Source organism: Anarhichas minor, unplaced genomic scaffold (assembly GCF_050575085.1).
Source record: "Anarhichas minor isolate MPS153535 unplaced genomic scaffold, ASM5057508v1 ptg000096l, whole genome shotgun sequence".
NCBI lineage: Eukaryota > Metazoa > Chordata > Actinopteri > Perciformes > Anarhichadidae > Anarhichas > Anarhichas minor.
The window spans coordinates 885,793-907,500 of record NW_027466542.1 but is presented as its reverse complement, the minus strand read 5'-3'; the positions used below and the strand labels follow the sequence as shown (position 1 = coordinate 907,500).

The 21,708-nt window shown below is 41.5% G+C and overlaps 1 protein-coding gene across 1 annotated transcript; it reads left to right on the top strand.

Annotated features, from left to right (window-relative positions):
- Positions 1 to 6,049: 6,049 nt before the first annotated feature.
- Positions 6,050 to 11,772, top strand: gorab (golgin, rab6-interacting). The gene is made up of 5 exons (XM_076082612.1): positions 6,050 to 6,252; positions 6,390 to 6,705; positions 7,423 to 7,524; positions 7,636 to 7,776; positions 9,956 to 11,772. Exons 1-5 carry the CDS (start codon positions 6,198 to 6,200, stop codon positions 10,407 to 10,409), a joined length of 1,068 nt encoding a protein of 355 aa, XP_075938727.1. The 5' UTR covers positions 6,050 to 6,197; the 3' UTR covers positions 10,410 to 11,772.
- The last annotated feature ends 9,936 nt before the right edge of the window (positions 11,773 to 21,708 follow it).

Genomic DNA, 21,708 nt, shown 5'->3' with positions numbered 1-21,708 from the left:
ATTAAGAACCTGATTCGGCGGCCAAATTGTTCGAGGCCATGCTGGAGACAGCTGTGTCTTTATTTGAGCTCTGGTGTGCGAGACCACATTTACCCTCCTAACGAGCTTCAACGAGACTTCGATCGAGCTCTTTTTATGGGGACTTTCTGGGCACAGCTCGAGGCCTAATGAATCAGTTGTCATCACGTGTGATTGGCTGTTTAAAAAGTCCCAAACTTTCTGACTCGGTTTAGTCAGGTACAGCCGGGGTCAATGCAAAGTCAAAACACTCCCACTCTTCGGCCAATAACCTGCCTTTATCAACAAGTGTCTCCAGCTCCCTGTCATTTTCATTAATCACAGATCTCGGGTGTGTTTTGGGGGCTTGATATGTAAAAGGCACCGCAAGAATTAAATACAGGATCACAAATAGAGTAATATTGCTTTTTGTGGTATGCATATTGGCTTTACTTCTGAGAGTGAGATCAATGTCAATCTCATGTCTGTGTGTTCAGCGAAGAGCTGGAGTCAGGACATGGTTAGCCTAGTTTAGCATAAAGACTGGATCCAAGGGAAAACAGCTTGCTTGGCTCTGTCTTAAGATAAAACAGTACACATTCCAACATCTAAAACTGACTTATTCACAAGCTATCTCTTGTTTGTTTGACTTTTGGCACTATTTTGTCCAACAATCGTACTTCTGTGCAGCATCTCCAGCTATATAAAGATACTGTTGAGCACAGGTTTGTGTTTTTACAGGCACACTGATACCAAACCTGGCAAGAAATAGTAGTCCCATATGTTGATCCTAACTTGGCACAAACGCTGGCAGCAGGAGACTGCTAGCCTCTGAAAAGTATACCTATACCAACTCAAACTCAAAAATGTTATTGTAAGTTGCATCTTGTTTGCTTCGTTGACTTTTCTTCTCAGTGACAGCAGTCATAATTTGTACGACTACAAGAGGCTGCTTGATAGAAACATAGTTTGCCTTCGGTATTGGAACATTTTTTTGGGTGAGACCAGGCAGCCAAGTTATTTTACAAGATGCAACTAGGAGTTGATGAGACACACTTTGATCAAGTCAGGCAGTTTCCAGGCTATGCTGGGATTGATCTCTTTACAGGAACCACAGAGATTACTTGTGTCCATCTTCTCATCTGACTCTCGGTAAGAAACCAACGATCCCTAAGAGAGTTCACATTTGCAGTTTATTTGAGATCCCTGTGATGGATGGAGGCGTCTTTATGCCTCCGGGCTCCTTTTTTCCCACTTCCCTTGTGTCCTTTCGTTCTACTCCTGCCCTCTTCTTTCTGTGTCTGAGTGTCTGTCTTATCTAACTGCTTGTATTTTCCATCTCAACCCAAACTGACAGCCCGACTCCAGACTGACTTCCACCCGTCCGCCCTGCCATCTGGGGCTCGGCTCCCGGGACGAGTACGAACGTCTGGACGTCAGACTGTTGAAGGGCCCGTTGAAAAGCGTTGAAAGCATGAACACTGTCCAAAGAGCTCACCGGCACGTACAAAAGGGCCCGCACATTGAACGGGCTGCCAGGGGAAATAGAGGAGTGGAGGCAGGTGACACAGAGAGGCAATGTTTTGTCCTGTTTTCTCCCCCTTACAGGTGAGACTCCTCAGAGTCTGCAGTACAGACCTCTGTTCAGATGGATCAGGGACACTCTCCAAGAACATTAAGAGGGCTCGGCGTGAGGTTGGCACGACACGGACTGAGAGCCAAGTCTGGAGGAAACGGTGACGATGGAAGAGCAGGTCAAGAGAGGCCCTTATTCTGAGGTGTGATAGCCTTTGGCTTTAGCAGAATTAAGTGATGATATCTGTAGTTTTGTGAACATTTTAACCTCATAAACACCAAAGATTGTTCCAGTTTGAGTTGAAGGTTTTCCTGTGATTTTAAGATTACCACAACCGAGTAATAATCAGTTTCCTCAGATTATCAGGATTTCTGGCCAACAATTAGGTTTGATTAAAAAAAACAGATTGGCATATTATTATTAATCTTAATATTAATTAAGATTAATATTAAGGGATGTGCAGGTCACTCCCCTGCACATCCCTTCTATTACACTCGACACTTTTACACTACACTTACATCTCACTTGTTTATAGTCCTGTTATCTGTTTGTTTGTGCACTTTATTTTATATTTTACTGTAAATTTTAATATGTTTCTACTTTGCACTGTTGATTGTTGTTGATTGTTGTTAAATGTTATGCACCTCCCATCATGTCAAATTCCTTGTATGTTCAACATACCACGGCAATAAACGGTTCTGATTCTGATTCTGATTCTGAAATTATGTTTATCCAAATTTTCCTAGGTTGCCCTTTCATTCAGGAAATGTATTATTACTTTTTTGGTAGAACACAATTCCTCAACGCTGACAAGAATAAGGTTGTCAGGGGACATTTGTCACATGGGACAAATGTGACATTGTCAAACAGAGTGAAAAGAGCAACTTAAAGGGATATATAGATCCAAGATAACGCCGATAAGTGTTGCGCTCTCTCAGAATGAAATAAGATTAAAATGGGAAAAATCAAAGTCTGAGAGCTTAATACCATCAATAGAAGAAAAAACAGAGATGACAAAGCAGCTCTTTCTCTTGTAGAGTAAACAGGGAGGGTGGTGAAATACACAGGACACTTGAGGGACAGATGCTGAGGGCGAAGAGAGTTAGAGATAAAGGGAAACAGCGTGCATGATGTCAGGCCACCGCTTGGCGCTGCAAACTGGCTGCAGATGGCGGGACGAGAGGTCAGGGATGGAAATTAAAGAACAAATTCGGAGCAGCAGCTGAGGGGGAGAGGAGGTGCTCTGACTGGGGTGGGGGTCAGTGTGGACCCCGGCAAACAGACTTTTTTTTTTTAAACGCCAATTAGAACTTCCTCCAGCTTCCAGCTCAGAGCCACGGCGACGGCCTGACCCCTAATCATCCTCAATTTGGTTCGGGCTCTGACTCTCTGATGCGTGTCTCCTCAGATTGGCTGTTTATTTTTCGCAGCACTTCCTGTTTGATTGAGCACCCCGGGCTTTAGGGCTTCACTGAGCGCATTGGGGGGAACAAAGGTGATGTGCACGCTTACTGCTTGCTTACATCACCGCCACGAGCAGTCAATCCTCAGAGAGATATATCTCCTAAATTCCCATTCCTTACACAGAATAGGACCAAACGTTTGTCGATTTACGTATTCTGCATTGGATTCGAATTGCACATAAACTTTAATTGATGTCCACTTCCTGTATGACAGAGAGGATGAACTTTCTCTGGTTCTTAGAAGACTCGTCTCAACACAGGTGGACGACAGATCTGACACGCTGAACTTCTGAACTGTGTGCGCAGTCATCACGGTAACCTCCTTCTCTCCTATCAGTTCCACTCTTTCCTACAGGGGGGGATTCATACACTTCTTCTAACCCCACCTCTCGCCCTGATGTGCCTCCGCAGGTCACCCCAGTAATGAGCCATGTGGTCCCCTCTGGCACTCACTAATCAGGGATTCAAGGCCGCCCCATCCTCGGCCCGACGCCGCGGCAGCAGAAACACGCTCTGAACCCAAAGTGGTTGTCTCATTGTCCATCTGGCCTCCATGCCAGGCCCTGTCTCAACTCTGCCGGCGATTTATGCCGTCCTGAGGTGTTTCCCCTTTTAACTTGCACATAATTGGCCCCCAGATGCAAAAAATAAATAAAACGATGTGTGGGCCAGTTTTTATTAGTTGCCAAGCAGAGGTCATTGTTGTTGCATCGCTCTGACTCCTCGGTGCTGTCAAGGTTAAAAAGACACACTTTATGTCTGTACCTTGACCAATTACTGAAAGAAACGAGGAGTCCATACAAAGTAAATTATAAAATGACCCAACGATGGAATATAGAGCTGAATGAAGGCAGTGTGTGATGGTGTGCGCTGAATGACAGTGGTAAAGGAAGCAATAAAATCAAATCATATGGACTCAGAAATACCTTCTGTCCTGTTTCCTGTTCATAGACTCCACCTCCACAAAGGGACTCACCAAGCATAATACCTCATACCTCTATTGGTACAACATTGTGCAGAGGCTATATCAAAAACATACAGGGTATTTAGGAAAAAAAAGTGCTTTAACCATTTAAATACATGCAATCACACATTTAATGATAAATTACTTTGTAACGTGAACTGTGTAGCTCTACTGTTTACCTGATTATCATGGAGATGGAAGATGAGTAAGAGCTGTAAAATCAATCTGTAAAATTACACTGTAAGCTGGAAACTGGCTTCTGATCAGACTTCAAGCTAATGGATCTAATCCTCAAACCATGCAGCCTTCCTTGATCGTATTTCATCTTCACTGCTGTACCTGAAGTAACACCATCGCCAGCCCTTGTTCAAGACGATGCTGTTCTTAACATACACTCCAACAGTAAACACATTCTAGGCAAATTGTGTTTTCCTATCCTCTTCCTGCTCTGCTGATTTAGAGTATAGTGCCTGATTCTATTTTTTTTGATGAGACAGCAATTAGTCACATTAAAGTCAGCGAAACACTTGTTAATCGTCGTCCTCTGTTATAAACTGTGCCCCAGGTAAACGTTTCTTTTTAATTAAATCATGAGACAGTTTGGTGTCAAGTGCACTGAGGTAAATCCGAGTGCACTTGGTCAAAGCTTAAGTGCGTATGTTGAAAATTGCACAGCGAGGAACAACATGCTAAATGTGAAATGTGAAATAAAAAGCTATTTAATGCACTGATTTTGCAGTCTTGCTAGAAATTTAGGATTTAACAATTAACTTTAAAAATGGGACAGCAAATGTCAATGAATGGATAAATAGATAGATTAACAGATTATTAACTATATTTGATTTAAATATCTGTATTATAATAAAAAACCTAGTTCACAAATAGGGAGCACATTAAATAGGCCACACTTTGCAGTACAACCACTTAAATGTCATGCTGCTTTCACATATAACAGTTCTTTAATTAACCTTTGACCCCTCTAACGCACTTGGGCCCAATCCTAATCTCCACACTCACGGACTCATGGATTTTCCCGCAAAGTCTGTGAGGGTTTACGGATGTCGCACTGTCAAATCAACTAGAGTTTGAGGGCTCTCTTGCAGACATTTTGAGCCCTTTGTGAACCCTTTCCGTAAATCTGCATGTCTGCAGACTTTGCCCAAGGGAAATACCCACAATTCATAGCAACATGATGTTAAACATGGGGTTATCAGTGGAAGCATGGAGACGTAAAAAAGGTAAATAAAGAGGATGGCACCTGTGTGTTCAGCCTGGCAAATTACATTTACTCAGAAACATTAAGGATTAAAGATGGAACATAAAAGCACATGAAATTAGAGGAATGCAAGCAGAGATTATGTTACACAGATTTATTTATCAAACATTTAATTTTGTCATTGAAGATGTTTTGACAAAAACGTGTAAATAGATTATTTGAAATTACCTCTCATTTTGTGAGGAAAGAGCCTGGAAGATGTTCAAATTAGCAAGTAGAATAAAATAAATACCCTCAATTGTACAACCAATCAACCATGTAACAGGTGATGTCAGTAAATCCCTGAGGGTTCAGGGTTTGAGGCTTTAGGGGGGGCATTGGGATTGGGCCTCAGATTGGGCCTTGCAGTCCATCTATTAAGAAAAGAGCTGGGCGAGGCACTGAATGAAACATTTAGCAGAAATTGGATGGAAACTTAAATCAACACCCTGCATGATTTGGAATATCAGAAGCCGTGTACATAGACAGTTGGCATATAAATACCAAATAAATAATTTCACAGAAACTTTTAAAAGAGTTTTGTGGCGCTAGTATGAGGCACACCACAAAAATGCCTTCTGCATTGTCACCTACAAAGTAACAAGTATGTGCAAATAAGATGCATAATAAACTAACATAAATTCTAAAATGTATAAAACTATCCTGAATTGTGAGAGATAAAGTGTGTATTCATTCATTTATATTTCACGTTTGCGTTAAGTGTTTTTTTTCATTCAGGCAATATCTGGAACATCAACGTCACCGGTCTGGGTCCTTGACGTGGCATCGGTAAACAAAGATGGCGGTCATGGTTAGAGCTTCATAGAGTTTGTCTTTATGTTTAGTAGTTTAGAATGATTATGTTAAGTCAATAAGACCCATATGTTCTATATGCATACTTGCTGCTGTGTTTTTGAGGCATTGTAGGTGTGACGCTGTAAAATGAGCGGCTGGGCCGGTTTTTCTGACGTGGAGCTTCGGAAGATGCAGCAGCAAGGTAACATTTCTTACTGCTAATGTTAGCCGGACAAGTTAGCATCTTACTCTGCCCCCGTTATTGGCTTCTTTTTAACACACTTAACATTAATTCTGAATAATTTTCTGTAAAAACCTTTGTACCGCATGCATTAACAGACTCAGCGATGCCCGCAGCGGGAACCCGCGGGCGGAAACCGGTTCCAGCCAACCGGAGTCGGCAGCAGTTACAGCGGGAGAGGGCCCTTCAAGAAGCCGTTCAAAAAACCGCTGGAGCCGCGTCTCTTTGCCTCCCGCCGGAGCAACAGCTCACCAAACCGCCGCCGAAAGAAGACCCTGAGCCTCAGCCCGCAGCCCCTCCAACAGGAGCTCCGGCCGTCAAACAGGGGGTGCAGCACAAACCCCCCGAGATGAAGCCGCCTCCAGAGGAGGAGACCCCGGCCGTCAAAGAGCTGGAGACACAAGAGGTGGCACTGTTAGTACATCTTTTTTATATCGTACTCACTTTTGTGATTTCATTGGCTGTAAAAAAAAAAGTCTGGTCTGCGTTGTTACCACTGTTGTTTCCTATTGTTAAGGCTAGTAACTTATGGTGTGTCTTTATTCCAGCTGTTCTTCTCCCTGTCATTGTGATGCTTTAATGTTCAGGCTTTGACCCATTGAGGATCGTTGCAGGCAATACGTCATTACGTGATTCAGGTTCATATTGATACCTGTGCAACCACGAGGAGAAAAAGTCAGCATCTTTCTCTTTCATCTGTGACCAAATGAAGGTGACAGATGAGTGAGAGGCCACCACTAAAGTAGATTTATTTAAATCTAGGTCACTATTAGTCACTCAACTCAAAGTGTTGCGATATTCTTAAATGTGGACATATACGGATATTACTGAGATGCTACTGATGCTTGAATCTTTTATGTAACGTTTATTATGAAATACGCATGTGTTGCACCACAGATTAAACCATTTCCACGCAATTCGAGGTTTATGTTACATTTTGCCTTCATACGGTGAATGTTATGAGTTATTGTCATTTTAGTCAAACCGCCTTTTAATGTACATATTTGTTTTGGTGCGTCTTTGGCATCAAACCCAAAACTCCTTTCATAGTGTGTATTTCGTTTTTTGTTTGATTTTTTTTAATTTGCAAAGCATTTTTGTGTGATAAACTCTCTCCGTGTTTGATCACAGACGGGAAAAGACGCGTCTGGAGCAACTGCAGCAGGAGCAAAAGATAATCGAACAGAAGAATAAGCTCAAGAAGGCTCTGCTGACAAAAACCATCGCCGAGAAGTAAGCATGGCTGTCTTGGTACTGTAGTGATTAAAATGTTATCATGAAAGTAAAACCAAAATTGGGGCCAAAAGATAAAATTTTGCCTCAAGAGTTTGTTATTGTCCACAGGTCCAAACAGACTCAGGCAGAGGCTGTGAAGCTGAAGAGGATCCAGAAGGAGCTCCAGGCCCTCGATGACATGGTGTCCAATGACATCGGCATCCTGCGAGTAAAGATCGAACAAGCCAGCTGGGACTTCTCCGCAGCCAGGTAGAGAGACAATGCGAGAACATGAGACTATACACATATACACAAAGTGCATGTTCTTATCTTACGATTTAAAACTACAATCAATGAGGCAGCGGCGCCACAATCAAGCTATGGTCTTGCACATGGCAAAACATGCAGAACGGTGACAACAAGGTTGCACCACGGGAGCAACCTGACTGCAGTTGGAAAAGGAGGGAAATTTAAGTTATTTCAAGGGCGTAGCTGTAGGGGGGGCATTTTACATTCATCGAAGTGTGCACAGCTGCTCATAAACTGATTTGTGCAGCCAATTTCAATTGACCGCCAGATATTTCACCACGTTTCTCTCACAATTGTGAACTCTCCTCAGGATCAGACCAGAATCCCACAGTGAACAGGGGCCCTTAACATAGCTGGAAGTAAAAGAGTCAACAACCTGCCACAGTCGGGATTGAACTCACAAACTTTGATGGAGGAAGCAACAGCTCCACTAATTGAGTTCAAATCAATACATGTTGAAATACCTGAGGTTTTGGGGCAGACTGTGTTGCTCAAAGACACTTCAACATGTGGACCAATGAGTTTGGTGATTGCTGGGACATCAGCAACAATAAGACATTATGTAAATGAACGGCCACTAAGCTTTCAGGATGTTATTAAATCATATTCCTGTTTGAAAGACAAACCAGTCGGTCTGATTTGAATAACTAAAACGTGATTAAACAGCACTGTCGACACTTAATTTGTAACGAAACAAAGTGACCAGGTAATGAAGTGAACATCCACTGTAAATGCTGCCCCCTGCAGCTTGTTACCGGTACTCACGTAAACCTGTGATCCACATGTGTTCTGAAACACTTTGAACCACTTTCAGCAGACAAAGCCCTGCTCAGATGTCCTGAGGAGTCTTTCACTTTGCTTCAGCATACAGAGAAGAACGAAGCAGGATTACAACTAAAGGCTGAATATAAAATTTAAATGATATCTATAATTAGCAACATCTTGAATCGTTTATTTTTCCTCACTTGTTAATCAGCAGCGTTAAACTTCCACAGTAAGACTGTGAATAGTTTTATAATGTGTTTTTTTTGTTCTGCCAACATTGATCCAGAGAGCTGTGTTTGACCTTGTAGCTTGCGTAGCGAGATGAGCTCCATGTCATGAACACTGTTCATTACAGATGTTTGTATAACAGGAAGAGGACCGGACCTCCACACACTCATTACGTTATGATTCTGTTATGATTATGTTGATATAATCAATTGTTGAGGTTTTGCTTATAGGTACAACGTAAAAACCCCCCCGAGGTGACATCATCTGTTTAGTCACCGCAATGTTTCTAAACAGCATGTGATGTTCTGTTCTTCACATTACAACAAAGTTTCTGCATTCAGACATTGTGTGTGTGTGTGGGGGGGGGGCATTATAATACCTTAGTTTTAAAACGGAACCAAAACGATACTTGGTTTTTTTGAGAAATATAAAGATGTTTTTCTCCCCCAAAAAACATTTTTTTACATTTATCAAAAGAAGCCAAAGCTCTAACATGCTAAATTACATGTAAACAAGATTCTGATTCTGTCAATTCTCTGTAGTTTATGATACTCGTATTTCAGTTTGTACCAAACAAGTTCAATGTTAAAAACCCAACCGGGGCGATTGAGACATAATCAATCAATCAATCTGATCATTTTTGCAAATTTATTGAAAATACTGATGAAAGATCTCAACAGTAACATCTTCACATTGTCCGTTTGTCTAAGGTAGAAATTAAACCTTAAATACATTCAAATTAAAATGGATAAAGAAAACAGAAACTTTTAGAAGCTGGAAACGCTCGGTGAACGATTGAAACAATGACATGATGATCGATTAACAATGAAACTAATCAGTTCATTGCACTACAACTAACCGTGCTCCTCAGTGGACTTATCCAATATTCTCACCAGTGTTTTGTATTTAATATCAGTCAGACATCTTTTCTCTGATCTTGAATACATTTGCTGGATTATTTTAAGTTAAAAGAGGAATATGTTGCATGTTGTAAGTGAAAGGACACACCCTACTGTCACAGAATGAAGGTTATTAATCGTAAGTCAAAGTGAGAAATTATTCAGAGTATAAATGAGAAAATTGTGCAGCCCTGTGATTGAGTTTCTGTTGATGTTTTCTCTCACATTTCCCTCACGTATTTTCTCAGAAAGCGTTATGAGAAGGCGGAGGTGGAGTACGTGACGGCCAAGCTGGACCTGCACAAGAAGACGGAGGCGAAGGAGCAGCTGACGGAGCACCTCTGCGCCATCATCCAGCAGAACGAGCTGCGCAAAGCCCACAAGCTGGAGGAGCTGATGCAGCAGCTGCAGCTTCGGACCACTGTGGAGGAGCTGGAGAGGCAGGAGGAGGAGGAGAAGAAGAAGATAGAAAGCTGCGTGGAGACGCAGAGAGCCGGGAAACAGGGCAACGGTTCGGTGGCGGATCAGGAGGGAACGGTGCAATCAACCAAAGACTGTAGACCCGCAGAGGAAGAGACGGTGATGCAGGAGAACGGAGGGGACGTCCGGCAAGAGCACCCCCCGATAACTGAACCCCCAAAGACCGAACACGACTGTCAAACACTACAAAACTCTGTTCAGAGCGGAGTTGCAGCCTCCTGATGCTCAGATAACATGATCACACTGTAGGGATTCAAGTAATGCAGTAATGCTAATGTTTTCCAATAATCCTCTCAGCCAGAGGACGTGAGGCTCCACACTGTAACGTCCAGGGCCGGGTGTCCAACGTCAATTCTTTTTTGGTATCTGCCAAAATGAGTCAGATCATGAACATTTCAGGGTTGGGAAAGATTGTGGTTTTGGTTACCGAGTATTGAGAAGAGTAAGCACGTCCTGTGTTCTTTGTGACTCTTTCAATTTTCAACCAACACGACACGTGAACTTAACAAAGGGCTTGTTGGTGTCACAGATATCGAGTTCGGGGATCGGGGGAGAACGGTTGTATCAGCGCTTCTCTTTTTGTGACGTTGCAAATTCGTAGATTACAAACATTTATTTATTTTGTTTATAAAAATGATAATCTGGGCGGTATTGCATGTCCTTCACAGGGTATTTGCTGTTGCTTATTAGTAGTTTATAAAATATTTTTTTACTGAACTGTCAAGTATCCAAAGCTGACAACTATCTGGTTCAGATTGTACTGATTTTGTGATTTGATTGAAATCAAAACTTTGCCAGTTTTAGACTTACTTTATATAGACGAACTTTTTATAAGGCTTTGAGAACTTAAGCTTCTTTAGTTGAATGTAGAAAGGTGTCGGGGGGGCGGGAAAGCTATTTATTTTGGTGAAACAATATCGACACTGGTATCGATAGATTGCGATCAACACCCAGCGTGCCTGCAGGATCAGACCCGATCACAATCATCTGCAGAGTGAATCAGAGTGTCTCGCACCCGTTATCCTCAATCGGTCGCTTTTTTTATTTGTGCGCTTCCAAAACTTCCACACATGCGGATAAACATGTGAATTATCTCTCCCGAGCGAAAAGGTTGCATTCAGAAGATGACTGTTTTCGATTGTTGTCTCTTCGTGGGCAGCAATGAAAGATGGGCCCCGCTTACTTCCTGGAAGGAGGCCCGGATCCGTTTGTGTTCCAAACATGAACCCTCCTGTCTTGTGTGTTGTAGACCAACACGCGGGGCTCGTGTTTCTCAAAGCTAGTTCTCGTCTTGTCAGTGCAGCCGAGGAGCAGCGGGCCTCCTGAATGGTAAGACGATACCTGCTAATGTGTGTACGGATGCTTTGGGCTGCATGCCATTCTGCACAGTTTACTTTCTCCGGCTGCACAATGTGTCGACAATAATGTGTGACGGTGACCTGTATGTATGTGTGCCTGCTTGTATGTGAAGCAAACTACATGAATATAAATAGTTATTTAAATTGGGTAAATATTTAAAGAGGTGATGTGTAGATATACACTACAGTTTGATATTTTACTAAAATAAACTCTTTAAAAAAGTGTATTTTCCGCTCGTGCATTATGTCATTTTAGCGTTTAAATAATGAGTTATCTGCAGGACTGGAGCTTGTGGTCCTGGAAGGAATTTACCCGGGGAGCACTTTGGGACTCTCATCGCTTTTGCGAGTCGTTTTAAAAGTGCAGTAAGTGTTTCTGTAAACCACTTTGAGATTTTACAGCGCTCCGGTCACATCTGGCCGTCTGAAGGAGAGGCCGTAAAACGCGGCTCTCTTAATTAGTCGGTAGGTAGAAGCTCTGAGTGGGAGAGTGACCACCGTCCTGTCTGTCCACGCACAACCTCCAAGGTCAGCGTTTGAAGTCCCTCCGAGCAGACTTCAGCTCAGATTTGACCAATTCATCAAGACGTTGGATTGAAAAGGACTGAATTATGTCAGTTCCACAACATCCACCGGTGGAATAACTGTGAAGTACTTTCCTTTAGTGTTCTCATTGTATTACTTAGACCGCATAGTCTGTGTAGTTCTAAAAAGTGAGAATCTGCCAGTGCTGTAAATATATTCCACACTAAGTTTTTTCTGAAACACATTTTTATTTTTCATAATTTCTGTGCAGCAACCTGCATTATTCTGTCTGAAACCTTTTTATTAAATTTTTTTTCCACTTTTGACAAAATACAATTTTAGGAGTTATGAAATTTATCTTTACGATTGGGTTCCACCTCGACCAACCACAACACTAAAATACTGCCTACATGTTAATGCATCAATAATGATACAAATCTAGCATGTAAGATATACAACAATAGAAAAAGGGCCATTTTGCATCATGGCTTCTTTTGCTTTTGATACTTTAAGTGCATTTCTGTAATGTTAAGTAAAATACTTATGGTATTTCTTTATTTATTGATATCGTAGTAGGCCTACTCATCTTTTGAATGAAATCTGTAAAGCAGCAAAGAACAGTGCAAACTGAACTCGTTTTCACATGATCCACCTCACTGCTTCATTTAAAGAAAGGGGAATAATGATACTTGTAGGAACTCCTGAGGGGGGGGGGGGGGGGGGTCCCTGTGAAAAGAAATGTACTCTGGATTATGACAAAGAAAGATGAGAAGATGCAGGCAGTGGAGATTAAGGTTTACATTAGAAATTGTGTGTGTGTGTGTGTGTGTGTGTGTGTGTGTGTGTGTGTGTGTGTGCGCGCGCGCGCGCGCGTTGGGCCGGACTGGACTTCAGAGAGCTGAGGGTTTATAAAGTAAAGTGTGATTTATGTGGCGCTGGCGTCCTTCGACAGGCCGAGAGAGGCCGTGAAACCCGAGAAGTCCGCGAGAGGTAAGAGAGGGAGGGAGAAAAGAAGAAACCCCAATCAAGTTCTCCTGAGAAAAATCTCTGCCATCTGGACGAGTTTCACCTCCATATCAACTGAACTTTGAACTCACTGTCGGTACAACTGTGAGGCGACAGAAAATATAAAATAGATGGAGTCACAGACATGTTTGAACTGTTTTTGTGCAGTGATGATAAATGCTGCATTGGTTTATTATACTGGAACAGCGCTCATCGTCTTTTTATCGAGGTCTTATTTGCTTTGGCAATTAACAAAATCTGGTTCTGATTCATTTAGCTGCTGGATAATTAACCCAATGTCACTTTAGCTGTTGATTTAACGCTTCACCGTTGTAGCCGAATTCATGTTATTATCCTAAGAACCCGCCGGTGGACTCGAAATAGATACATCTGCACGACAAATAGAAAATTAGACTCTTTCGACGACAAATGTAACGAAACGTTAATCGAGGTCGGTTTCATGTCACGGCTGTTAAAGCATTTGATGGGAAACGAATTGAGTTCGACCGAAAATTGGTCGATGTTCATGATGGAAAAAAATAAATAATACATATTAAAAATAAAACGAGTTTGACTTGTTTGTAAAATGATCCACCCTATAGCTTTAAATATAAATGAACCAAACCGTAAGCTGACAAACAAGTGAACCAAAAGCCAAAAGAAGAAAACCGCTAATAAGCCTGACTGATGTGTTTACTTCTGTCCTCTGATCATCACTTCGATGTGTCTGCGGTGCTATAGGCGGCCTTTTCGGAGCGGGCTTTTTTGGGGGTTTGTAATAAAGAGAATCAGTGCGGCTGAATTAATTCCACACGGCCTCTCGCTCTGTAAAGTCTCCGTGTTGCTTTAATCAGGAGCAGATTGGCTGTTTTATGTCGGAACACCACAGACCGTTTACAGTTAACAGAGCGGCGCGTGAGCTGCGTGCAATAATAGAGACAGCAGAACAAAACGAGTCGTAAAACATATGAAGAGGGGACACAGATAGTTCATATAAGTAGTCTGCAGTTACTCACGATTAAATACAATTACTGGCAGTGTAGTATTTATGTTTTATACACCGCATTTATCTGACAGCTGGAGTTCATTTGCAGATCATATCATAAAACATCGCTGTTTTCTCCAAAACAGGTTTTTTTCAGGCTCATTTCAGCTCGATGACAAAAGCATATCTCAGGCGTCATGTAGAGTTGTATTTCCACCAACCCAGAACAACACGTGACCCTCCAATTTAATTGGATGAGCGAGAATAGATACGAGGTTTTTCTACGGGTGGGGAAAAAAACCTCATAGCTCCTAATTACTTTATTTGATTTCAAAAAGTTGGGGATTTATTGATACATTAACATTTTAACAATTCACTAATTACATTTGAATATTAGGCCTAATTATTTTCATTACATTTATTTTTATTGAAATCTTTTACCTTTAATGTAATTTATTTTTAATTTTAAGGAATAAAAGATTCAGCTTTATTAGCAAAGTATCAGACATACGAATTTCTTCAATATATTCAAGATAAGATAAGATAAGAGTTTATTGAGGAGAGACATTTAGCATTACAACAGCAAAGCAAACAAAGGGACATAGTATATATATATATATATATATATATATATATATATATATATATATATATATATATATATATATAAAACATGCAAGACAAATAATACTTAAAAGGGACAAAGCTATAGCCAGTAGGCCTTAAACCATATTGTGCAGTTTCTTCCTGATATTCCACATCAAAATGTCATAGCAGCAGTGGCAGGGGAAGTATTCAGTAAACATTGCAATAAGTAATATAAAAATCACCCTTTAAAAGTAAATGTCCTGTACTCAAAATCCTTAAGTAAAGTTAGAAAATCAGCAAAATATACAAACTAAAAACATGCATGTAAAAATGTGCAAAGTAAGAACAGCTGTAATGCAGTAAACAGAGCAAAGTGTTCCTCTAAAATGGGATGAAATACAAGTACAAAGTAGCACAAAATATAAATAGTGCAGAATACGTCACAATTGTACATTACAGTATTGTGTAAATGTACTTTCCTCCCACCAGCATGTCATCTTCTGCCTTGTATTGGTGCATAACACATCTTTAGTGTAAGAGATTTTAATGTGAAAAGTAAAGGATGAGTACTTCCTGCATGTTTAACGCAACCTAGCCATGCAGGTGATCAGTGCTGCTGACACGTGAAGGCTGTGTAGCGTTGTGAAACATGCAGCGCCAGGCCTGACTCCTCAGCCTCTGACAGCCTCCTCTGAAAGCTCTAATCAGTCCGTGTGAGAGGGATTCGCCGCTCAGCAGCAGCCGGTGCGCTGCAGAAATCCCGGTGCAGCCGCTGCAATCAGGCGCAGCGCAGAGGGAGCGCGTCTGCAACATGTGGTTCCTTGCGCAGGATGTAACAAGGAGGCCATTTACTCCCACTTAGGGAAATAAAACAGGACAGGGGGCCAAAGCGCTACTCCAATCAGCACCAGGGGTCACTGGACAGCGGCGGTGGGATCATCATCATCATCATCCTCTGCCCGGGGCCAGGACGGCACGGAGGGACACAGAGCCAGCAGAGAAAGGAAGCGCGTTAAGACTCTTTTATTCCAATGCGTTCGTTTTGATTGACAGGTCTGGTAGGTTTACTACTTGCAATACTACAGTGTACAAATGGTACTTTACACGGGAAAATACTGCATTTAAATATTATTACAGGACTTTCAATACTGAGGTTATTAGTTATTATGTAAGCAGCATTTTAATGCGTATACTTTATGGAGTACTGGAGTCAGATAAAGGGAGTAAAAAGTACAATGTCCCTCTGAGTAGTGTAGATAATAGAAGTACTCACAATAGGAAGACAAATTGTGCTCTGGTATAGATTATACAAATCAAGATATTTACACCAAAACAGGTTTGTACATGAATACAGTGATATTTGATGATGAGTCTGACCTCCTGTAAGTTTGAATCTAAAAGTAACTTCATCTGTCAGAGAAATGATTAAAGGTGCACTATGTGCTTCAGAAATGTAATGTAGAGTATTAGTTGCTTTCAGTCCTTCTAGCTTTGTCCTTTGATACAAACTAAAAGGCAGTAAAGGTTTCTGGTCATCATTATGGTGAAAAACCTCACTGTACAAAGACAGAAACGTTGTGTTTTCTGTGTGAGATCACACACTCTCACCTGCCATGCTGAAGTCACCTCATTAGGATTTACGCTGGTCTCAGAGGGTCAGCAGGTTTTTGTGGGTTCCACCGTTCAGTTACCACCCACAGTCTCCCCGAGCCGGACCAGACTACAAACCGGTACATGCCCTAATTATCCCTGTCCGGGCTTCCAGTCCTAGCATGAGTTAAAGTGTGGAGTTTCACGACTCTGTGATCAAGTTCCATTTCAGACTCACAAAACCAATTTAGTGAAGCCCAGCATTAATTTATGGTCATCCGTGTTTCTGGCGTGTGCAGTTTCGTACTGTATCCGAGTGAAAGAGGTCAGTGTTTGGGGTTTATGTGAAGCACTTTGTCGAAGTGAAATCTGAGCCCAGCACCTGCCTGTCAGACGCAGACAGGCGACTGTATCGCATCAAACACTCGGAGCCTTAATTCAACTGTCAAATGCTTTGTGTTGCAGATCAGAATATGCCAGATACACAGTAGGAATATATATAGGTTCATTCTTGATCCTGGGAACATAAGGTTAATGTCTGTGTGTGAGGCAGCTGTAACATGTTTTAATTTTTTATAACTGCAAGGACTTAAATGATGCAGACAGGTGTAAATATACACTGTGACATTTTGAAGGCTCTCTGTTGATAATGAGGAGAGAACCAAATTAGTAGTAGTGGAAGAGATTTATTTACTTACTACTGAAAGTCACAACATCCCAGCACTGAAAGTATAATACTCAGTTACAGGTAAATTCAAAATCTTACGTGAGTAAAAACATGTACGTATAGCAAACCCCGTACATAAAATAAAGAAAGTAAAGTTACTAATTTAGCAAAAAAGGCACATTCATTCAGAGTGTTTATTATATTTATCACAGACGGAATATAACTGATCAATTAACTTGTAAGCAACATTTTATGTTGTTAAGACGGAGCTATTTTTTTCTGTTGGGTAATTTAATCTATAAGAATTCACATTTTATCTTGTGATTCATTTAATGTATAAAATATTGATCTGAAAAATAACTGCAGCTGCTATGAAAAGTACAACACAATATGTCTGAAATGTGGCTGAAGTATGAAGTATCATGAAATGCAGATACTGTAGTAAAGTACCACTTAAATGTACTGTATTTTAGTTCCTTTTAAGAATGCAAGAGATTCAACAAGCTGCAAGTTTTACACAGAAGATTTTAAACAGAATCAATCATGAAGCGCTGATTGTTTATTAAGACTTGTGGAGGATCTATTAGATGGATTCGAGATTAAAAGCTTGTCTTTTTTGCCACTTTAGCCGTTAATCAGATCACTATGATGAAGAGGCACACAGGTGTTGTAGGCCGGATTCAAACTCGGGACATTATGATTACGTGGTATGCATCTTAAACAACTGGTGCATCAGGACGCCCCCCACAGATTATTTCCTAATTCATATTCAGGGTCTCTAATGCCTCTGATACAAACCTGTGGTGTTGGGCTGTTGATCTGAATTGACTTGATAATTTAGTTAAAGTGTTCAGCAGTTGTTGAGGACGACTGAGAAGAACCATGACTGCTCACACTTAACCGTTAACCTCTGAAATTACCTTTAAATATGCACGCTGTGTTTAATGTGCTCTGCTGTTGTTATCGGCCCATTATTAAATCATGCTATTACTGATTTTTACACTTTATTAAGTTTGTGTATTTATGTGCTTGTAGTCTCTCTGTATAACATTTTGATGAACATCTTGCTGTTTTTAAATGTGCTCTATAAATACACTTGTTAGTTGTTAATAAATGATGGGTAGATATCCAATTAAATGAAGCTCAATTGGTTGTAGCAAATATTTTAATGACCTATTAGCTGTTTGCTATGAAAGCTGTTCCTCCTGATTCTATTTGGTCAAATAAAATCAACACAGAAGGACTTCTAAAAGCAATTAAAATAAATAAAAAACGTTCTAAATGAACCGGAGCACAAACGTATTCATCTGGATGCAGATTGTTGTTCTTGTTGTTTTGCACCAAAGCCCATTTAAGCCTCTTTCGCAGACTCTTCCTGCCAACGCCAGCTCTGCAGGATGGCGTCTTCCTTTCAGAGATGTTTGGACTTTTCCATTCGCCGCAGACAAACTGTAGCAGTCGGAGCAAACAGGCCACTTTCACATCGAGCTCTGAACAAAGAATAGGGCCCCTGGAGGAGAAGACTGTGAGTCTGAGACATGGGGAGGCCTTTTTTTTCTCTCTGCCCTAGCTGGCACCGGAATAGACTTGTAGGCAGGAAAAGAGAATCTGGGGGGAAAACTAATGATGAAAAAGTCTACTCTATCCCTGTGCCTTCATTAAATACATGGAAAGAACGAGAGAGGCACATCTGGATTCAATCGGCGTCCCTTTGATGGCATCAAGTGTTCTTTTCCCAGATCAGGGGGCTGCAAGCTACGGGATGTCTATGGCAGCTTGGAGCCCAGAGTCGACTCCTGCCATCTGAACTGAACACATGACCCCCCCCCCCCCCCCCCCCCCCCGCATCACCACCACCCTGCTCCCTCCATTCCTTCATCCCTTCACCCCAACCACCTCTCCAACCCGACTAACCTACAGTTCACTGAGAGACTTTTACTCCACCAGGTTTATCTGATGGCTGGAGTTACTGCTTACTTTGCAGAGAGAAAAGGTACAAGCGCGAAGCATTTTTAACCGGAATCCGAGGAGTTTGGAAGTTTTTTAATGACGTGACCAAGTTATGGCTTGTTATATTGGTGAGCAGTTCAACCACACAGTGACTTTTCCCTCTCAGATTTGTTCCTTTTGAAGCATTTTTAAGGGCCCGAAGAGGTAAAAGTACCCACAAATCTACATTACCTTGAGGGCGACCCCTTTAAATGTTCTTGGGACTCCTTGACGAGTCCCGGCCCCCGGGTTGAGCAACTCTCTCTATCTCCTTTTCTTCCTTCTTCAACTGATCTGAGAGCATGAACATTCCTGCTCAGTTCAAATTAGAAGAGACGGGATGAGATAGACATTTTGGGGGAATGCCATCAACTCAGAGCTCAGTTGAGTGAACGGTCCAGACTCTCTTCCACCTCTGATTGGCTGAGCTGAGCCTCTGTAAACCACCTGAGAATTGTACACCTGTGAGCAGTCAAGTGGCTGATTAATCTGCTAGTCTGCAGCTGCTGCTTGATGATGAAGTCCAGCGCGCAAATGACAAGGCAATGAGACAAACCTCAGAGCAGCAGCTTTATATGAATAACCAAATACCAGCAGAGACATTTCAGTTATGTTTCAGTCTAACGAATGCAAGTTCGATATTCATTCTCCTTTTCGCTCTAGTTTGGTCTCCACCAACTCCTGAGAAAACGTCCTGTCTCTTTAGCTGCGAAACTCTCCACTCTGGTCACCAGATAGTATCTGTCAGCTGTTTGCTGCTGAAATATTTGATGTAAGTAATAGTAGCAGTAGTGGTTTTGTATTGTTTTCTTCTGAATCTGCATTTATTACTGCATATGTATGAGTGCATAAATGCATCATTCTAGAAGAATCCAAATCTGCAAAGTAAATAAAGTTACTATTTAAGTGTAGAGTACAATATTTCCCTTTGAAATGCATTGGAGCACAATATAAAGTTTAAATAATGCTCTTGAGATTAACACAAAAAAGGAAAGAAATTGTGCGGGTCACATGACTCTCATAAAGTTATTGTTGTTATCCATAAAGAATACATACTTCAGAATACATACATCATATACAGTACATACTTTGTGTTATGATAGACCCTCTGCTATCTTGGAAAGACCACATTGAGTCTGTCTGCAAACAACACAAATCAAAGAATCTATTTTCTCCATCGCCTTAGGTTTTTTGGGGGCGAGTTGAGAAATTCTTCTTTTGTTCTTTACTTTTGTGACTATCAGTACTCTACGGTATTGTAATACTTCATGGTATTAAAGTGTCTGTCCACCACTTTGGAGTCAAAACTGCTCCACCAAATGAAAATATGCTCAAAGGTCAACCCCTTGAGAAACACCAGCTTACCATAATAACATATCAAGGCTGGCCAACTCCTAAAGGAGGTCCTAAACAGTGAATACAAGTTTTTGCCATCAAATTAGACATACAAGGTTCCACAACTTGATTGGTGATTGTATGTTAAATGCATATAGTTTCTTATCTTACTTTTTTCTGTCTTTGTTGATGTTACAAATGGAGCTGCAGGGATGACAGAAAAAATCTGACAAAGTATTATCATCATCATCATCATCAAATACCCAAGTAAATTACCTCAAAATTGAACTTAAAGCTACTACGTGGAACTTTAATTTCTTGTTGATTTTGGCGGTCCCTGTGGACAAAAGCGGTAGTGTTTCCAAGCGCCAGTGTCCCTTCAGAAAACCTCTCATTTTACTACAGCAGGGTCTGACCTGCTGAAGTAAAATGAGGTTCTGGTTCTGCTTTCCCGTGTCTCCCTTCCCTCCAGCGAGTCCAACAATACGGCCTGGGCCTCCAGGTGTCGGTGTAGCGGGGCAAAACTCTGCCTCTTGCCAGAGGAGGAGCTCTACGCCGCCGTAGATCAGACTGCAGATTGAAGGCTGCAGCGAAGCCAGATTTAGAAGGCCCCGCTGAAGGAGTTTTAGTTTACCTGCATGATTTCATCAGATTTTACGTGGAATCAGACCCGGTGCCACCGATGACAAGCAATAACAATAACTATATAGAAATAGACAATATTCTCGCTGATGGTCTTGTTTACTTACATGTAGGTCATATAGAGGAATCAGTATTATCTGAGACCATTCCATAACCAGTTAAAGTTCCTCACAGTAACATTAACTAGGCTACTGTACTTGAGTAAATGTACTTAGTTACTTTCCACCACTGGTGCTGGGCAGGTAATGCACATTGGATTCATCAGGCCTTGTTTGATGGAAACAACCAAAACTGTAGCTAAAAGAGGCTAAAAAGCTCCATAGAGTTGGTGACAAATCTCTGGGGGTTTGTTATATATATATATGTTATATATGTGGCGTTAGTCATGCAATCCATTGTATTTATCAAAAATGTCAATTAGTTCAGCTTTAATTGTCATATTTTACTGTTGCACATTTGGGGGCCCCTGGTGGCCCCAAACAGCTGCTTGCTTAGATTTATTTTTCCCAACTCCATTTTCTCTTTCTGAAGACATGGATCCAGTTGTACTTCTTTATATTTGTGTTCCCTGCTGCCCTGACAGCTCAGCCTCATGAGCATGGATCTGTGGATAGGGTGACGGGAACTAGCGATAGTTGATTTAATCGGTGGCAGACCGCAGGACGGTCGGAGAGGGTTTATCAACACACAGACAGTGATAACACCAGTGTCTCCCTGCAGACTGCTGGCTCCCTGGATCCCCCCACCCGATCACACTCATTAGGCGGTGAGGTTTGCCAGCCAGGGGAACAAAAACAGGCCAAACCAGGGTGTTGATGGTGCTGATGGTGATGTTTC

Coding starts and splice junctions, on each gene's coding strand:
- gorab (XM_076082612.1), top strand. CDS start 6,198: ATGAGCGGCTGGGCCGGTTTTTCTGACGTGGAGCTTCGGAAGATGCAG. Junction 6,706..7,422: donor GAGACACAAGAGGTGGCACT/GTTAGTACATCT, acceptor GTTTGATCACAG/ACGGGAAAAGACGCGTCTGG. Junction 7,525..7,635: donor ACAAAAACCATCGCCGAGAA/GTAAGCATGGCT, acceptor TATTGTCCACAG/GTCCAAACAGACTCAGGCAG.